Source organism: Leguminivora glycinivorella, chromosome 2, assembly GCF_023078275.1.
Source record: "Leguminivora glycinivorella isolate SPB_JAAS2020 chromosome 2, LegGlyc_1.1, whole genome shotgun sequence".
NCBI classification, from domain to species: domain Eukaryota; kingdom Metazoa; phylum Arthropoda; class Insecta; order Lepidoptera; family Tortricidae; genus Leguminivora; species Leguminivora glycinivorella.
In genome coordinates this window covers 13,347,064-13,368,454 of record NC_062972.1, presented here as the reverse complement: position 1 = coordinate 13,368,454, position 21,391 = coordinate 13,347,064, and the positions used below count along the sequence as shown (strand labels likewise).

The window sequence follows — 21,391 nt, the reverse complement described above, 5'->3', positions numbered from 1 at the left end:
AATGCATCACCGCACATCTTTGGTGGTCACACATCCTTATAATTAAGCATGTTAGAGTGCGTACTCTGCTGAGTCTGCTGTGTACGCGATTGGCATGTTGGCTAGGTTATACAAATATACATATAGGTACCAAATTTTTTCTTTATTCCATTCGTTTACGTTCATTTCAAGTCACGCTAGTATTTCACGGTTTGACTAACTATAACACATATGAGTATATGTTGATGAAATGGTTGCTAAATAATTAACAGGCCTATATTCTAGAATGCGACTAGTTAACTAAACTGTACTGTACTTAGTACTTACTTCTGTCCTAAACTTAAATTTATTTATTTACAGGCTGCATCTGTAGGAATCAACAGCGGAAACCGAGAACCAGCAAAAGGTAAGTTAACAGGTTGTTTAAACTATGCATTAAAAAGCATATTTGCAAAAAATATTATAGCCTTGCTAAGATAAATTTACATATTTACCTTATTTATTTTATATACCTATAGTAGTGTACATTTTTCTATAAATATTTCAAACAATAAAAATTCTAACTACACCTGTCATTTATATTTTGTAATAAGGTTAGGAATTAGAGGAGAAATCAAATTAATTAGGTATTGTATCCATAGTATCCACAGTCAACTCTTTCATCGCTTATTACTAATATTACAATACAAACTAAAAATTAATTACCATAATTATCTACATTACGTACCTTTACGACGTATTTGTAACATATGGGTATAAAAACCCTTTGTAAACGACATGGCCTTGACTGCTTAAAGCTGAAGAGAACTCAAAACTCCCATGGATTTCTCTAAGCCAAGCAAATTAATTAGCCGAGAAAACTAAAGGCGATGTCATCGCCGACATTACGGCATACAAAACTAGGCTGAACCACACCATCAACAAAACGCCATCCAACAAATACAAACCTTACTATCCAAGAACTTAAAAGCTATATCAACTGCAAAGTATAGCGCTTATTTACAAAGTTATAACAAAAGCAAGTCAGCCAAACGTCAACTTTATGATGAATCACTTAAGAGAGCTATAAACGCAATTCCATGATACGAATTGGAACTAACTCGGTCGTGGGATGGCTTACTTGCGTTGAACAATAAAGAAATGCTTATAAACGCTGTTTCCGATTTCTTCTATGTTTATTTGTTTGTCATAATGTTTACTATTGAATCCTAGGTTTCATGCACTCAAATTGTTACGTATGCCGTGTACCTAACATTTGATTTATTTCTAATTATTACCTAATATCTGGGCGACCGAGCTTTGCTCGGTTCTATTTTAATATATCACGTCTTTAGATTAAAAAAAAAACTCTTATAAATACAAAAACAAAAAAAAAGACAAAAAAACAAAAACTTAATTTCTGGCCGGGATTCGAAACCCTGACACCAACGATCTATCTGCGTACATTAGACCGACCTCGTACGACTGAGCTAAGCGGAATCGATGCGCGCGCGGCGAAATTAACGACCATATTTTACGTTTACTAACGTGAAAGAAAAACCGAAAATTCGCGTTTTCCGGGATCTAAGGCTACGCTAGATCGATTTTTTACCCCCGAAAACCCCCACATAACAAATTTCAGCGAAATCGTTAGAGCGGTTTCCGAGATCGTCGGTATATATAAATCTTATACTTTTAAGGCAGCGTTCCCACTTATGCGTCGCGTGTCTCGGGGCGCGCAAGGGGCGTCCGCGCCACGCCGCTTAAGTGTAATTCAAAAAACGTCTCCTCAGTACATTTTGTATAGGAAAGACGTAAGACGTGCCCCAGGTGGCGTGGCGGCGGCGGGGCGCGCGCCGCGCCGCTTGGCGGCGCGCCTTACGTCCTTCCTATACAAAATGTACTGAGGAGACGTTTTTTGAATTACACTTAAGCGGCGTGGCGCGGACGCCCCTTGCGCGCCCCGAGACACGCGACGCATAAGTGGGAACGCTGCCTAAACGAGCAATTCTTGTATATTTATTTATTTATTTATTTATATATATATTTATTTACACTGACGATCTCGAAAACCGCTCTAACGATTTCGCAGAAATTTGTTATGTGGGGGTTTTTGGGGGTGAAAAATCGGTCTAACTTATCCTTAGGTCCCGGAAAACGCGAATTTTCGAGTTTTCATGCGTTTTTCTTCGCGCGCCATCTCGTGTGCAGTAGTTGTACTGTTAAGACAGAATTCTTTCGGTTGATGTAAGTACTATTTATTGCAAACACTAGATGGCGACACAGGTCAAGGCTAAAACGAATAGAAAAATACACTATTTGAGTTTTTGTGGCGAAATGCGCGCCATCTCGTGTGGAGTAGTTGTGTTGTTAAGGCTGAGAATTCTTTCGCTCGATGTAGGTACTATTCATTTTTGAACTAGATGGCGACACATGTCAAGGATACGAAACAGAACCGAGCGAAGCTCGGTTGCCCAGATATTAAATATTAAATATACAAGAATTGCTCGTTTAAAAGTATAAGATATACAGGGTGTCTGGCGCATGATCCGACAAAATTTTTTGGGGTTTGTGGTGTCATTGCCTTCCTTTTGGACTCGTTTTGTATGGCCATTGATTGAAGAATGGTATGATTAACATATGATATTCGTCAATTCAGAAATATTACAAGTATCTTTGCACTCTAAGGTAACAATGCTAGTATTATTGAGCTCATAAAGTCGTCACCAGCTCATTTCTTAGTTATTTTTGTTATCCGTGTCTTTTCTTTAGAATGTATTAACAGTATTATCACTCTTAATACAAAAAATCAGTTAAATCAAAAGTAAACATTTTATTGATCTCTACTTAAGAGTTTTGAATTCATTCACGGTTATTTTCATTAGACTTATATTGACCGGGATATAGACCTTCTTCTTCCTCCTATCCTTATAGACCGTGATTAACTTTTTGATTTTTGTCGAGCTCCCGATATTTCGACGCAGTTACATGCATCATGACCACGGAAAACCAAGAAGGTAATCACGGTTTATATCCCGGTCAATACACCCTGTTTTTATTGAATTCCTTTAACTTTAAGGGAAGGTTCTTTAGATCAAATACAATTAATTTCTCTAAGAAACTTGCGTCTTAACTCTTACGGTTATCGAGTTATTAAAAAAATAAAGATAATTACTGAACACGTGTGTGACAGCCTTTACCAATTTCTAATGTGATTTTTTTTGACATGTGCCGTCAATCACTTGACACTAACTCGAATGTTGTTCTTAAGGGTCTCTCACACTAATAAATTTATTTCTTATGTATGAAAATGATGAAATTTTTTTTTTGCGAATTTAACTAAAACTGACATACAGGGTGGTTCCTGATAATTAACCTAGCTAGGTGTCGAATTTAACGGAAAAAAAAACACGGTGTATAAGTCTAATGATCTCTATTATTTTGGTTCCGTCATCAAAACACCTATTTGTCTAGAGCCTAATAAAATTGTTCTTGAGCTTAATGTAACGATGATCAAGACATAAAGTGCTACTTAAAACTGCATGAAGCTTAAAGTTTTAAAAAAGATTATAAAGGAGAAAGTACACATACTAAATTGGGAGTGACCTTGTTGTGCATTACTTTCAATTTCGAGCGATCATTTCGGAGACAATATGTTACCTTCCTAAAATGTGAATGTAGGACCACTATTTATACAGCCTGTAAACGTAATAAATAAATAAAATAAAATAAATAATTAGTGTTATCATTAATTGAGAGGTGTTTTGAGTTACTCTTAATTTTGACTGCATAATGATTTTTTGTGGCGGCTGGCGAGAGCATGCACAGAGCCGTGACGAGTGGCGGAAAACAGGGGAGGCCTTTGTCCAGCAGAAAAAAAAATGATTTTTTGAAAATTTCCCAGCAGCAATGTACTGTAAACGTGGTTGCGATGACAATCAATGACAACTGTCAACGAGCGTTTAACGCGAGTGTGTTTCCGTTACCTATTAGGTACATTGCGGGCCGAATTATTTTGTATGGATAAAACATTATCCCAGTTTTAAGTAAAAGTTATCTAATTAGGTACATTTCTTATGTCTATACTCACCACCGTTACGTTAAGAGATTCGCCCGTATTAGGTTTACTTCCTGTATTTAGTAAAAAGTGTAGGTCATATTGGTAATAAATTAATACTCATATTGTTACATTCGTACAAGAATACTAGGAATACTTTTGTAACTTTTATAAGAAAGTCTTACTTACTTCATACATTCTTAATTTCTAAACATTGATAATGATACTCACTACATCTGTCATTCGTATGTTTATATTGTTTATGCAGACCTGAGACGTATTTTTATTGAATTTCATCTAGACCTGTTTTTAACATGGCCTGTCAGTGTCTAAGTGGTTTGTTTTGACACTTCTACCAGAAATTTGTTTATTATTATGGTCATCACATTATATCACTAGCGTGTAGTGTAAGGCACTGACATTCGTAATATTGATTACGAAGTCCTACATCATCCTTACTAAAAAAATAAACAACAGCTCATACACTACATCACTACTAACTATCATACACTATATACAATCTGTAAACAATGATTGATGTAGTGGCTACATAATAGTTACTAGACATAATGCAAATGGAAATGGGTATAACAATATTTTTGCCTTTAAAAAATAAAGAAAAATGAGTAAAGAGTCGCCGGACCTGCCGCGCTTAGCCTTAACTTTGAATGATGTTTGAGAGAATCTTTCTGCCACTGAAGTACAATGAAATATGGCTTGCAATTTGCGTTCGGAGTAAGCTTTCTGAAAGGCCTAGAGTATTAGGTCAATTCACTAGAACTGTCAGGAATGAATGAATGAAAATACCTCTGTAGTGTGTGTATACTCACTATACCTACTCCAACAGATGTCACACATACAATTTTATTAATTATCGTCTATTCAATTCGTGGCAGCTTTCATGAATTAACTTGCACGTGTGACGTCAAGGTGAAGTTTTTGAGTAAGAGTGGAGACTCGTGTGATTTTAAGATAAGGGTGAAACTGTTACCGTGTAACGGGACACGACAATTTAATTTCGTATAATGTCGTGCTGAGAACTCGTAATTCGTGAACACTAGCATTGTAGCATGCTTTGTGAATTGTTGCTTAATTTAATTTTAAGAAAGTAGTTTGAAAAAGAATGTACCTACATGAGTCCAATAAAATAAAATTTCGTGTAGTCGTTTCATGCTGTCAACGTCAGACCGCAACACATGGAAATTGTTCCACCGACTAGAGTTACACGAAGATTTAGCGTGAAAGAAAAAGTTTTACAGGGAAGCAAAATCCTATATGAGTGAAAGTTCACCTATCTACGTGTACGTGTGTGTATGTTGTACACGTCTCTGAAAAATGCCCATAATTTTGAAATCATAACCATAAATTAGGACCCATTTATGAGCCGGAATAAGGCGAATAATAGGGGTCTATTTTGTACGGATCATTTTTTTTTCTTAGCCTTGATATTGAAAACTTTAAGTAAAAAGTAAGTGGTTTAATAAGTCTTCGTTGTTTCTGGCATTTCACTCGAAATAGTGTGTTCGTATAGGTGACAATGTACCGCACTATAGTTATAAATTTGTCTTATTCCTTACATAACGCGAAATATTCGTAATGTTAAAATATAATGGGTACAAATGCAGGCAACTGCACAAGACTGGCGCATGATGTATTACATGTCTAGAGATTAACAGATTGAAATCTCTATGCTCTGAATACTATCAAATCGTGTCGTCTGTAACTGGGCACGCAGTGAGTGTGTTCCTCTTTATGCTTACTGTACCTTTAATGAAGATTTCATTCAAAAAGTGAAGTAACGTTAACGTAAGCTTTATTTTAATTCAGATCTTGAACGGCTCACCAAGCAGGACGTTTTGGAAAGGCAAAGTATCTAAACAAATTCATTTGAATACAAATCGCAACGTTTTTTGATTAAATTTACACTAAGAGCTCTGGTCTTTGTAAACTATTTTAGTTTCTGACTTAAGTATACTAAGTAGTCATATTTCTACCGCGTGATCAATTAACTTAAATAACTTATAATAGTTAATTGTTATACAAGGGGGCAAAGTTGTATTTTAACGCCGAGTGTGGAATTGAAAAACGAGCAAGTGAAAGGATTCTATAGTTGAACCACGAGCGAAGCGAGTGGTTCTAGAATATAATCCTGAACTTGGCGAGTTTTTCAACACACGAGAAGTAAAATACATTTACACCCGTGTGTAACACAAAACTTTTCCCCTCACTATAGCGAGGAAATTACAACGTAAAAAACGCGTTTATCACTGCTTCCAGTAATTCCACAGGTGGTAAATCACCTTCATCACTAAATACATCCACTTTTATCAGTTTTAAAGCAGAAAATTTGACTATATTCAAGGTCAAATTACATTATCCACTAGTGGATAAAATTCATTTTTACCCGCTGGTATTAAAGGACAAAACACGTGTTTCCGAGCTAGTGAGGTGAAAATATTATTATACTGTTTATAGTTAGTAGTTAGATTTTTGTATGATGTTATATTTTTTGGAAATATTATCATTTAGCTACATAACTATTTTCTAATACCTATTTAAAACAAGGTCATCTAGTCTTTGGAGTGGAAAGTGACATTTTATTAACTATTTTCTTACGATATCTTACAAAGCATATCATTAATACAATAAGCGAGTTACGTTATAGTAGTTGCAGAATACTCGTAGAATGTTACTACGCTGTTTTGGCTCGTAGAGAATTAAATACAAGCATTGTTTTCAACATGACATCAGAATTTTATCATGGTCGCAAGATGAACACACTTGCATTTCACTCCTGTTTAGATCTGCGTACAGTAGATATAAACGGCAGGTGATTATATCGAATATAATTCGCGATATTTATTGGACATACTCATATAAGGAATAATGAGCACTAGCGGTATTTAGTGTCATATACACTATATAGATAATCACGGTCGAGTATTCTACTCAATGATTATGATACGAGAAACTTGTGACGCTATCAGTAGTCTAGAAATATATGTTGGTTACGATTGCAGGCATATTTTGCACAGTATGTCCTATATCAAGATATCAATGTCTCCTATATGTACAGTCAACCAATTGGAACCCTAGGCCACTCTACAACCATGTCAAAATGACAATCAGTAAGAGATTTCTTACAATCTGATTTATAACGTCGCTATGACATAGTTCTATTTACATACATACATAGGTTGACTGTACACTATGTACATAGCAGTTGTCAGTAGATTATATCGGAGCTGCCGTGTTCAAAAATTTATATCAAAGTTATTTCAACGAAGTTCAACTAAAAGTTCTCAAACAAACATGGATAGCTGTTATATATGATAAGCCTTTCATTCCCTTGAGCCAGCGTTCCCACTTAAGCGCCGCGTGTCTCGGGGCGTGCAACGGACGTCCGCGCCACGCCGCCTGAGTGTAATTCAAAAAACGTCTCCTCGGTACATTTTGTATAGGACGGACACTCAGGTGGCTTGGCGCGGACGTCCGTTCCGCACCTCAGGACATGCGTCTCTTAAGTGTGGCCGGTCCCTTATGTAGATAAGTATTATTACGTTTTAAATCTACTTGCGAAGGTATACTTTCCATCAAGATTTTGAAAATACACGCGCATTTTGAATAGCATTTCTTTTATCAGTCAGTCGGCCTCGTCAGATGTAAGACAGCATTAGGCAATTTAGGCAGGTGCCATATATGGAATTCAAAACTCTTCCGCGTTTACCAGAAAATTTCTTAACAAGAAAGTCAAAATAATATTTCTATAATTGTAGCTAAATACGAACAAAAAAGTAAAAATAATATTTGAATAATTGTAGCTAACTACGAAACACGAATGTGGCCTAAAACCAATACAAATAAGAATAAATCGTAAAAGTTACGGTTTAGTAACCGTCTAAGAGATGTATTAGTGACACACTCGCAACTTTCATGTAATAAATCTATTTATGTTAAACAATTATGTTCTCTGAGTTCTCTCTACTTGGAAGTCTTGAGTAAATCGCTATTCGCTATTCGTACTTATTCTTAAGACGCTACAGGAGCGAAAATGCTAAAATGGAAAGGAGCCCCCCTTTCAATTTGGGAATTTGAGTTAAATATACTAGTGTTATTAACTAGATTTATAGAAAAAAAATTGTTCGTCCAGAACAACTCAGTTAAAAGATATTGCAAAAAAATATTTAAAATTTCTCCTTCAAAATTTAATCAATCGTAACGAAATTTGAGAATCTGAATAACAATGAAATAATCTGTGTCGGACAATTTAGTTATTTTGGCTAATTGTTACCAATTTGAAGACCACACCTTTTTTTGCGCCATCATCAGAAAGGCCGTTTTCGGAAATTTTTGATGGGCTCTAGCGTCTTTAAAAATAAGGATATCAAAAAAATCAAAATATTCCGACACAAACAATAATAATCTGTGTTGAAAAAAATCATTGCTCTATCTTCAAAACCCAGAGAGGAAATAGTCGAGAGCGTTTGTATGCAGAATCGACCCCTCCTGTATCGTCTTAATCGGTTTCGTAGGATCGTATTGTATCTCGTTCTCTCTGAACGTGAGCGTGAGCGAGACGAATGTCGGAGCTTAGGACGGCGGCGCGCAGGAGCGCGGATATCATGCTATTGAATTGTAATTTGTTTCAAGTGTAACAAAGAAATTAAGGCGTTTTCTTAAAAATATTGATAATCCTTTATTAGCAATTTTCATATTCTATTGACTGAAGTTTGATCGAAAATCAAAAAATAAGAATTAGAATCAATAAAGCCACTGAAATAAATGCCGTTTTCGCAAACGTATTGTTATAAAAGTCGGTGCGATTCCTCAAAAACTTGTCTGATGAAGTGTTCATTAAGCTTCAAAGTTTACTGCAGCGCGTACGTCTTGTCACTTGTGAGTAGCTTATCTTAAACCGGAATGCAGTTTTTTTCATTTTAAATGGCATTATCTCAGTTGTAAGTAGAGTAAAATGTAAACAATTTGGCGAACGCAGTAGTGGTGAAAGCGCGGGAAAGCGAGCGACCTTATGCCCCGGCGTGTCAATAATTTGATCGTAACAACTTCATTAACTTTATCTTTGACGATTTTTGTGCATAAGTGCACTATGAAACGGACCCGACTACAGTAGCAAAGGAGACTGAATAAGCAATTACAATTCTCCATATTGTACGAGATGTAATACAATGTTTGTAGTGTATCTCTCATACTACCATGCGATGCGCTGCATCAAACGTCAAACATGAATTATTATGAACAAGCTGTTACATACACCACACCGGTATCGATTTATTCAGTATTGTCTCTGATAGAAAAAATTCTACATTCAAAGTTCATTTGTACACTTAGTACACATACATTATTATATATATTATGTAGTTTAAATCTGAACTGCACAACCTTAAGATAACAGATAGAGTTAAGTAAGAAGAGAGTTCCACATTTGAAAGTACCCGTTCGATGTTCCTTCTAATCTTAGATGTAAGTAATGTTACTACATTATTACGTAAAAAGCTATAAGCCATAATAGTTAACTTTTATTAAATATTAAAAGCCCGTAAGAGTATAATAATATACGTAAGTTCAGCAGCATTGCTTCTATGAACTAAGGTTCAGAATAGAAACAAATATACGTGACTCTAGATGGCCGGTGAATTGTCCCGGGTAATTCGACATGATTTGCGCAACATACGACATAAGAGGTTTATTTGACTACCGTGAGTACTTCTTAATATATCATTTATTCGCATCTTTCTAAAAGTCACGTAGGATTATAAACTTTATTACCGTTTTAAAAGTTGTAGACCGTAATACCATAATAACTGTAGCTATTCATTTAGGTTAACTTGAAATGCGTAATTAAACTTCATTTAGTGTGCATAAATAAAGTACTAATAAAATCGCAGCTTAGTAAATATTACGAGAAGATTATGTCAGTTTTGTCTGTGATTTCATCACCGATTTGAAGATTCAGAACTCAGCAATTAGTCAATAATAATATGTAAATAGGTAAAGAAAATGTATTACAAAATGCAGAGGTTAGGTTTATATAAAAGAAAGGAAGATATACAAAAAGTTATTCCAACTGGCCACTTTAGAAATCCATTTTATGTAGAGACCTTAAACCCTTGCAACTGTGGCGTTGGTCTCAAGTTTATTGACTATAAAATGAAAACTATAAAATTGTATTACTTACTATACAGCAAACGTTTAACGTGCTTTACCTATTCACCATCGACAGCCCAACAGTTCACCAAATAATAACCAAAATCTAAAAAAGTTATCAACAATCTGCCAACCATACTGCTTCCTGGACGATTTTGCGGCTCTCTTTACATAAATCAAATAAATCACCAGGTTTATACAAAAGAAAGGAAGATATACAAAAAGTTATTCCAACTGGCCACTTTAGAAATGCATTTTATCTAAGACCTTAAACCCTTGCCACTGTGGCGTTGGTCTCAATTTTATTGACTATAAAATGAAAACTATAAAATTGTATTACTTACTTTACAGCAAAAGTTTAACGTCCTTTATTCATCATCGACGGCCCGATAGTTTAACAATTATGGGTGAATCAATTTTTCTTTGCCAGAAAATTTTATTTGGATTTAGTGTAATTAATATATACTTATTATATTAAAGACAGATATACAAGCTACGCAATACAACATGTGTTTATGACCAGTGGACATAGCTGTCCCTCACTTTTGTATGAAAAAGGTGTCTCTCCCACTGGGTCACATATTGTTTTAATTAAAAATGAATCGTTTTAAATTTTTCCCTAATCTGGTATGTAAAATAAGGACATATATTCACGATGGCCAGGTTAAAACTCATAAAAGTAGAGCTAAGAATGAGTAAGAGCCATTCTTGCAAATAGCAAGAAAAAGTTGATTCACCCAAATAATAATAATAAATACTGAAAGTACCTAGACTTGGCTCACGAGATAACCGCCATGTCGCGATAGTCGTTTCAGCGAACGGTCTCATAGCGAAGAGTCTCGACCAACATCTTAAGAGACTCTCGCTAGGTTGCTGGATCAAGGGCCAGATGCAGAAGGCGGTGATCTTGGACACAGCGCGGATAGTTTGACGGTTCCTCTCTCTGCAGCCCTAACCACCGGCAGCTTGGGCCCTGCCCCGCTGCTGGCGGCACCCTAGGTTAGGTTTTTTATAATATGCTTATATGTTTTTATATTGTTTTGTAAATGTTTTTATATATTATTTTTATATACATATTGTAAAATACCTAACCTAAGAAAGAAAATAAATACTGAGAATAAATAATAAAGTCTTCTATTTCAGACAAACAGGGTATCCATAGAAAGTTAGTAAACATGCCGAATCTTAATCTAGTGTTAGTATTTACAATATATAAAAACTTATGTCTACTAATTTATAATAACCAAAATCTATAAAAGTTACCAACAACCTGTCAACCGTAATGCCTTTTAGAAGATCTCGCGGCTCTCTTTACATACGCCATCGATAAATAAATCACCAAAATTTTAAAACGACAGTACTTACAGTTAGTCCTCCGCAGCAGGGCTGCTGCACTAAGCACCAACAACGCCCTCGCCCACATTGTGTATGATTCCGTTACACAGACTCTCTCACACAAAATTTAGCCATGGTTTTGATATAATCATTGCTTTTCCGAGTTCTGTAACAAACAAAAAAAAATACTATGTTGATTACAAGAAAAAAGAATCAAATCTCACTTAAGACAAAAACATTTTCACGTATTCTGCTTCCACCATTTCTGGTTGTTGCAAAATAAATACAACTTAAGTCATTAATGTCATTATTTACTGGAAACTTACATTGTAAAGCAATCGGATAAAAAAAAACTAACCTAGTGCGATTCGGATTTACGGTCCGAGGGTTCCGTACCCGTACCGTGTTATAAAAGGAACTTGCATATAAAATAACCTAACCACAAAATTTAAGTTTCGAAAAAACTCTCGACATAGTGGACCGATATCCATCAAACATAGCTAGTAACACTCCTGACTTATTCAGCTTCAAACAAAAAAAAACAAAATCGAAATCGGTTAATCCGTTCGGGAGCTACGATGCCACAGACAGACACACAGACAGACACGTCAAACTTATAACACCCCGTCCTTTTTGCGTCGGGGGTTAAAAAGTTACCAATAAACCGATCAGTTCATTTAAATGTATCTATGAAGGAATTCCTTTGATTTATCCTTATTTAGGGTTGTAAATAGAAAAAAAACCAAATGTTTTTTTTCAGAATTATGAAAAAAAAACATGAAAAAAAACCGAGCACCTTGGTTTTTTTTCTAAATATGGTTTTTTTTCAGATGAACAAATAATACGACAATAACGGTTTTTCGTGAGTTGTAACGTGTTTCAATAACAATAACGTACATTTTAATTCAGTATACAAACGTTTATTGGGGAATCCCCGATGCGGCGTGTAGCGTGGAGAGGCGGTGGTGTTGCCAACAGTAAATAGTGATAACTACAAACTACAGATTTCGTAAATGTTACTTTTATAAGACCAGAAATTAAAGTTATTTGATTAAATTCGTTTAATAGTTAACATTAAGTCTAAAAAACCGTATAAAAGTATTAACTACTTTGCAAATTTTGAGATTTCGTACTTTAGAAAAAAAACATACTCCAGAAAAAAAACTGTTTTTTTTCACGGTTTTTTTTTCAAGCCAGAAAAAAAACCGTTTTTTTACAACCCTATCCTTATTCCACATTAAAATTACAATCCAAAAGCCTGAAGCCTTTCACACAAGTCATGCAGGAAACCGACCATTGTGGCATATAGTCGTGAGCATTTATCCTACATTATTATTAAACTAGCACTATTTCCTGGCGCGGTAATAGCAATAATCGATCGTTCCCATAGTCGCAACAAAGCCCGGGGGAGCACGCGGGTAACGGGCTAACCCGTTACTCGACGGTTCATTGGGCGAATTAATTATACTTGCAGTAAGTTTTTCTGGCTTTTAGAACATGTTCGATACTGAATCCACTTGCGTCGAATGTAAAAAAAAACATTAAGTTGGGTTGGATTGCGCTGCTTTTGACAAGTCTTCGCGTTTTCGCTTAGCAGAGCATCATTGAAAAAATCTTGTTCATCGTCAAAAGTATTCAAGTACCTATACAATTTACTCGAAACGATTGGGCGAAATAATTATAATATAATACTTGTAGAAGAATTTCTGGCTTTTAGAGCATGTTTCTGACTTCACTTGCAATAAACATGTAGAAAATAGTTAGATATTTACGTTAGCTTATTTTTCCCTGAACAGGGGAAATAAATCGTGTCTCAAAACCAACATGATTTGAATATGGAACACCTAAGTAAATAAATATTGGGGGACACCTTACACAGATCAACCTAGCCCCAAACTAAGCAAAGCTTGAACTATGGGTGCTCGGCGACGATATACATATTATACACAGTACTATGTAACTAATATTTATTTTCTTCGGTTTTATCGAAATATGGCAAAAAATTACTTCGGTTATATTTACAGTTAGGTACCTAATTTTACCTGGTCCGGTCATTAAATGCTATTTTTAAAAAAAATCTTTCATCATGACATTGAAACTTACGATTTAATTTTTTGCAGCTGTGAGTGCTGTTACGCCATGCACTTTTTGTTTCTAACTCATCATAAAACAATCGTTTGATAATCAACCGTTTTAAGTATTCGTTGTTATGTGAATGAACATGTGTATCTAAAATGTTTCTTTTACATTAATCCGACTGCATAATCATTTCCTCGAGCCAAATATGGCAGAAAATGTTATAATTATGAATTACCGAACATGATTCCATATTAGCGGTAACGTCTGATTAGTATTGCATTGCTGGCGATGTTTATCACGATATCAGTGTTTGAAATTTAGTGATTCATTTTAAAAATACAGCGGCTGTGCATTAAACAGCAAAAAAATTGTCAAGCAACAAAACTTTTAGCGAGCTTATACAACCCGCCATAAAGCAAAATTTTGCATTACCTGTAATGAAACTTTTTGATACACCACACGGATGACACGGACCACACCCTTAACAATCAAATACTTCTTTCTACACTTTGTCAGTCAAATACAATTTGTCAGTGTCGTGTCTTCTTTCTTTCTTCAACCAAAAACGTCACTTAATTAAATTTTTTATTTACTTTGTTTAAAAATAAATACCCATTTAGTGTAGTCAGTTCTTACAAAACTATGCGTGAGATAATCTCAATTACTTACATCATTAGTATCACTGCTTGCTTCACTGTTGTCTTATTGTTACAATTATGATAACTTTGTTATGCGTAGTGTATTGAATGAATATTCAACAGCCTTTTTGTTATCTGAATAAAACATAATTTGCACCTGATTTTAAATTATGTAATATGTACACAAATCATCGCTTTAGATTGCATTTTTAAGACGATACAGGATGGGTGAGATGGGTACAAACAAACGCTTCATACAAACGCTCTCGACTATTTCCTCCCTAGAGATAAAGCTTGTCCCAGAAAAAAATGTCGTTTATACAAGCAGTGATTACGTTAAAACTTTCAATCAAAAAGGTTTAAAAAAATACTGTCGTTTGTAAGTTACAATCCTATATTAATAGTTATTAGAAAAAAAAGTCGAAATAAAATACATTTTGAAAGATGTCGTCTTCCCAAGAAAAGTCGCACGAATGGCGATATATACCAGAGCGAGTGCGTAAAAAAAGGACTGTCGCCGTTTATAAAATAGGTAAATTTAATATTTTTTCTACTCAGAATTACGAGCCCTTTCGATCCTACTAGGTAAAAAAAGCGTCCCAAATTTAATTTTTCCACGTTGTTGCCATTTTTCAAACACTACGTCTTCGCCTTTGGCTTAGTCTGTGGCCAAGAGTAAGCCCATTTATAATAATAAAAAAAAAACACTTTATACAGCGTTTACAAAGTGGAAAGTATACAAAATAATAGACAATTTTGGGACCATTTTTTTGTCTCTTTGTTTTTTGTTCTAAATCGAAAGGGCTCGTGATTCTAAGTCGGAAAAACATACAATTTACCTATCTTAGAAAAAATATTTTTGGTGATTGTTCCCGTGAAAATGCCCACTAGACAGTCTACGCCATCTCAAGACTTTATTGATAAAAATAATTAAACTTTTAATTTACTATTTCTTGATTGCTAACTGCACAAAAAGATATTAAAGTATGAGGTAATTATAATTTTGCATTCTGCGGTCGGTACGTGGCGGAAAAAATTGCGCACGTTTCTTGAAACCGGGCAATATACTCGCTTACCGTGCTTGTTTTTCGTCATCATTAATTTGTTATGAATTCCACTGACTTTATAAATTACTTGCTTTTTGCCTGAATGTTGAATAGAGTACTGTTCGTCAGTCTAAGAAAAACAATCAAATGCTTACCGCAAGTTTTCTCTTATTAGGTACTTATATACTTACGTCTCTTGAACCGTAGAAGCAAAAAGTTAATTTCGATACGTACGCCGTAGGATTACGTAGGTACAACTTACACTAATGCACTCAATAAAAATCGAGACGTTGTAAGATCACATGTAAATATTTATTGACTTACAGCGCTATGCGAAGTTTAAGGCAATGCCGCCTAATATTAGTTTTACATACGATATGATCGGATATCTCAGTGTCAGGGCCCGTAACTTTCATGCCGATGACATCAATTTGACGTCACGCTACATATAGGATGATTCACATAGTTCTGTTGTAATAATTTATCATTATTCACATTAATCAATTTAATCTTTTACAAATGACTTCAAAAGTAAGCTGGATGTGGAATAATTAATACCTACTCGATACGTGAAACGAAAAGGAAACAATTTGTTTTGTTTTTATAATTGATTGAAATATGATACAAAACTATTCAATAAAATGTATGTATAAAAAATAAACAAATAATTTAATTTACTTTTCAAGTATCAAGTAGGTTTTAATTATTTCACCTATGAATAGATTAGTTTCGAAGTCATGATTAAAATGATTTATGAATAATGATTTAATATTAAATAAAACTCTGAATCATCCTATATGCAGTGTGACGTCAAATTTGTGTCATCGGCATGAAAGTTGCGGGCCCTGCTCAGTGCTCAGTGTCCAACATTAAGTTTCTCAAATAACGACATAGTGATATATTCAGATCGTATAAATTACAAATATTTGGTGTATCGTTAACGTTAATATTATTTAAAATTACGAATCGTACCGAGTGAGACCCACAGAACTCCATAGACGGTGCCAGAGATCTGTCAACCAAAAAGAAGATGACGTATTCTATACAAAGTGGTGATAATATGCCGATGGCAGCCAGAGTCGAGTCGAAAAAGCTGGGGGAGGCCTTTGTCCAGTGGGACACTAAAATAAGATTAAGAAAAATCGCACGGCTACAGCTACCCGGTGGTGTGACTAGTAGTCACTGACCACTGCCACGCAACAAGTATACAAGATATAATGTGGTTGTATGTAATCTAGGTGCTCTAATAACTAGATCATCTCGTTCCGCCTGGGCATGCAAGTCAGATTAGCCTGTTACTTAAGGACAGTTAGCCTAACTCGTCGCTCTGGATCTCGGCCTTGTAACGGACGCTGTCTGATATCGTTAAGAACTGTTTATTTATTAGTATCTTATAAACCACCTAGGATTATAAGATGCTACTAGTATATACTCGTAGGTACCGACTGTAGTTAGTAAAATAAAATAAAAAGGCCGTGCCAGGTAAGCTATAAGTGATTGTGCCCCCCTTGAGTTTGGCTTGTAATTGTATGGATGATGTGGCACTACATGAATAATTATTGTGAAAAATGTTACCACTCTTAAACAAACTCAAAGCGAACCGCAGGCTCTCATAAGCCGTGGCGAATGCCGGTATAACGCAAGGAGGATGATGATGTGTGCGCAAATAGGGGATCATCACTCGAAACTGTCGAAACTTCCAAGGACCATATGCACTTAAAAACGTCGTACAATACATGTTGTATTGTATCATAAGTAAATATCATGATGTACTATTGTGATAGAGATATATTTAAGACTTTTATGTAAGCTGGAAATTACTAACCGAGTTATCGTTCAAAAGCTTATCTCGTCGGTATTCTTTAATATCATTGCGCGGCTATTCTGTTTACTTTTCTGCGGTCTTGTAGAAATTGTATTAGTATCGGAACTTTCACTGTTATTAAGTGAAATGCTGTTTTAAATGAGAACATAAATAAATGCTAATGGATTTATTATCGTGCCCTGTGTGACGCCGTTCGGAATTGGGTAGAAAACCAGTTTTAGGCTGATTTTCGTTCTGATAAAGCTTGATCGGTATTTGGTTGATTATGGGTTTAAAACATGTTTTTAATTGAATGAATGCGCTTATTATTAAGTACATACATTATAACTATATTTACTATATTATACGAGTATGAAGTACTTATATCTTCTAGTTTTAAGTTTTGTTTTTAGTTTAGATACTAATACCTACCTAAAGAACATATACATAATACGTTACTTTTTTATATAGACTGTTATATTATAAATAAACATATTTAAAATTTAATAAATACTTAACTTTTGACTTAATGACTTTAGAAGTTTTTTTTAGAAAAAACTGATGCTTCCTCTACAGCTAGATTTGTAAAAAAAAAAATATAGAGATATCTACGCTATGAGCACCAGTAGGTATCTTTTACGTAGACATATACTATATGCATTTATTTTCATTGTTTTGTGTTATATAATTTTTTCGTTCGGAAGCTATGAGTATTAATCTAGAGGTATATTCATGAATGAAGGTCTGTATGTCATTACTTATAATAAATACAGTACTAAAAAATGGAATGTAAAAGAATTATAACAAACATGAATTGCATATTTTTTTGGAAACAATGAGCCAAGAGGTTCAAAAAACTTTATTTTCCCCTTTTGACTTTAAAAGTTCAGTGGTTTCTGGTTCGGTGCTTTTCTTGTATAAACCCTCCATTTTCCGTGGTCCAACACGCACTAGCTCAGTGTTTTTGTTTATTAGTATTTAAAATTCTAATTGACTTCATAAATTATTAAATAAAGCAAATTATCTCACCATCCCACAAAAAGTCATCCAAAATTCAACACAACACTTAAAAATCCCACACAAAGTTTGAATTTTTCGCGTGTATAGTCGTCTCGGGCGTCGAAAGCACTTTCACCGACGTGCGCGGGCGCTAGCGGCTGCAGCCAAACTGCGCGGACGCGGCTCCATAGCGTCCCAACCATCTTCATGGTTTATGGTTTAGCAATATTGCACAGACTTTTTAGGGTCCCGTAAGGTAAAAGGAAAAACGGAACCGTTGTAGGATCACTTTGCTGTCCGCCCGTCTGTTTGTTGGTCTGTGGCTCATGGCTGTTTATCTCGAAAATGTGTGAAGATATCGAACTTAAATTACTCAGGAAAACCGTATACTTACTCTGGTTAACGCATACATATTTCCATACAATATTTCAATAAATTGTGTTGATTGTGCAAGAAATTTGCGGCCTTCTTTTTGTGCGATGTTATTGCCGGTGACTGTTTCATCCCTTGCCCCTGAAGTCCTAGAAGTATGAAATATAGAAAATAATATTACACGCAGGAAAAAAAAGTATTGTACGGAAGTACGGAACCCTCGGTGGGCGATTCCAACTCACATTTGGCCAGCGTTTTGTTACCGAGTTTTCATGGGTTTTATCGCGTACTCTAACCAAAATTTGCGTAGACACCGCTATGGGACCACCATCTCGTCTTACCGTGGCGACCATACCATTTCCATGCTTAAATTTATGGGTTGATGATAGTTGGTCTTGCATCGATGATTTTGATGGGTGGGATGGTATGCTTAGTGAATAGAGACTAATGAATTTGCACGGCCTAGTTCTTTGGACTTGTTACAAAATTGTGGATTCGTGATGTAAGTTTAAAAATAAATGTTATAATTACTGATCAATAATCAAATCTTAATTGAAGTCTTCATTTCGGCTTTGGTTTTTTGACCAATATTTTTAAAGTGAAACTTAACAAGTCCTTTTTTCATTGTTATAATATAATATGTTCCTAATTCACAGAAAAACAAGGCAATTTTATATTGTGTTAAAACTTGATACAATCAAGAATTTTACATGTCATCATTATTGTGAATCTTTTTTTTATCTCTTCTATTTAGTCACCTATTACTTAACTTTTAGTATTATTTTTATTTATTATAAGTTTATTTTTAAGTTAGTTAGTTTAATTTAGTTATATTTTAGTTTTGTATAGTTAGTTTTGGTTATTATTAAGTTTCAAATTGTATATAATATGTATTGTTGTTAAAAATAAATAACTTGTGAATCGTAGTACTTATTCATACTATTGCGCAATGGACTTACTATTCTACGTACTTTCTACACTTTGTAAAAGCTCTTGTGATTTACAAAATATCAGTTTCATTTATTTTAATTGACGATAAAAAAGACGTGAATGGGAACTTATCTCTTGCCAGGTTTTGTTGAAATGTACGATATCGATGTTTATTTTAGTTAAATTTGAAAGGGTTTTTGAACTCGAGAGTTGTTCATAGATCGATTATAAAGTAAAGTGTATCGTCATTCCTACACGATATCATTCGACGAGTACTTATCTCAAAACAAACAGAGCGCGAATTAAAGCATCGCAATATCTATAGACTTTCTAAAGGAAAATCTGAAATAGAGGTAATATGTTCACTACAAGTAACGAAAATCTAAAATTGAATTTTGTTGAATGTTTTATGACAATTATGACCGTGAAGTACCTATCAGTAGGTACTTACACACTTATTTTATTAGCTTTTTATTTTATTTCTTATTAAAATTGAATTATATTTAAATGTATAGATATTTACCACAGATATAGGAAATGGTGTTGATGTTGTATAGATGTTGTTGATGTTGTTGTCGCTTTTCGGTGAAGGAAAACATCGTGAGGAAACCGGACTAATCCCAATAAGGCCTAGTTACCCTTCGGGTTGGAATGTCAGATGGCAGTCGCTTTCAGAAAACTAGTGCCTACGCCACATCTTGGGATTAGTTGTCAAAGCCGACCCCGTTCTCCTATGAGCTGTGGCGTATGCCGGGATAACGCAAGGAGGATGGTGAGAAACAAGATAGATGTTGACGTAGTAAGACTAGTACTATCAAAATGTAAAAGCTACCCAAGGTGATAATTGCTTACGCTACTTCGCTTCAAGACTAGTACAGTAGTAAACTCTTGCTTTTTATTCGTTACGAAGCGGGAGCGTAAAACATTCTTCAGGGCATTTTCAGAAATTGGGATCCCCAATTAGCGTAAGTCGTTAACAAAAATTAACTCACTGTCAGTTTTGTGACAATAATTTTATTAAGCATGAAATTTAATAAAAATATTAAAAATATTGTTTTTGTGGTAATTGCATAAACTTTAAACTATAATCTACATTCAGAATGTAAAAAAAAGTAAATTTTTAGACAGATTTTTTGCTTAATTAATATCGTCACAAAACTGACAGCGCGTTAATTTTTGTTAACAACTTACGCTAATTGGGGGACCCAAATTCTAAAAATGCCCTTCAACAATCCTTAATGCAAGCTGAATCGTACGTAACCTCAAAGCCCAAAATAAATGAACGTTACCTTTTTGGAAACACAGTATCCCTACCTCTAAGCCTCAGCCGAGATACCTAGGTCAATAACTTTTCCTTACCCCAAGCTATTAACACTCCCGTTACCATTCCTCCAGCTGCAGAACCAAGAAGTCGCGCACGGCCGCAGCCTGCGGTCGCCAATGTTTATCAAGCCACCGTAACAACGGTTGTTCTCCAAATCTCTGCAAATTATAGCCGCGGCCTAGAGTAATAGAGATCGCTGGGGTTGATATCGAGTAAATAATATAGTGAGAGGTTAGGTTAGGGGCTGTTGAGAAATAACGTGAATGCTATATAGGCTTGTGTATAAAGCGCGCGCTTTTGTGCGACAAACGCAAAACGCAATGCGTTTACCGTTCACCCATTTCGTATGCCCCACCTGCCGCCGAGAAACCCAGTGCCCGCTCGCGCCGGTATGCTGCGAAAACCAAGGCCACGCAGGGTCAGTCCACAGGCACCAAGGGCAATACTGCTGCTTTGAACGTGGCTGACGCGGTAGGGCTACCTGCAGCACCCATTACACCTGCAAATCCACCTCCAGTTCCGAGTACCAGCGGCCTGCGTGCAGCAGGTCCCCGCGTCGTTCGTCTGCACGTCTACAACCTCAGCGAAGACACCACAGCTGATGATGTCATCCTCCACGTCCAGAACCAGATGAAGATTGCGGCCCCAGTGTGTGAAAAGCTGGTGGTAACTCGAGGCAACTAC

The 21,391-nt window shown here is 35.3% G+C and overlaps 1 protein-coding gene across 1 annotated transcript in view; it reads right to left on the bottom strand.

Moving 5' to 3' along the window:
- LOC125241084 (cadherin-89D) overlaps window positions 1–18,229 on the bottom strand; it is a 91,875-nt gene extending 73,646 nt beyond the window's left edge. Inside the window, 2 exon segments of the mRNA XM_048149402.1 lie at window positions 11,546–11,681; window positions 18,112–18,229. Coding sequence (XP_048005359.1) covers window positions 11,546–11,603 — 58 coding nt within the window. The 5' untranslated portion in view covers window positions 11,604–11,681; window positions 18,112–18,229.
- Window positions 18,230–21,391: the final 3,162 nt, after the last annotated feature.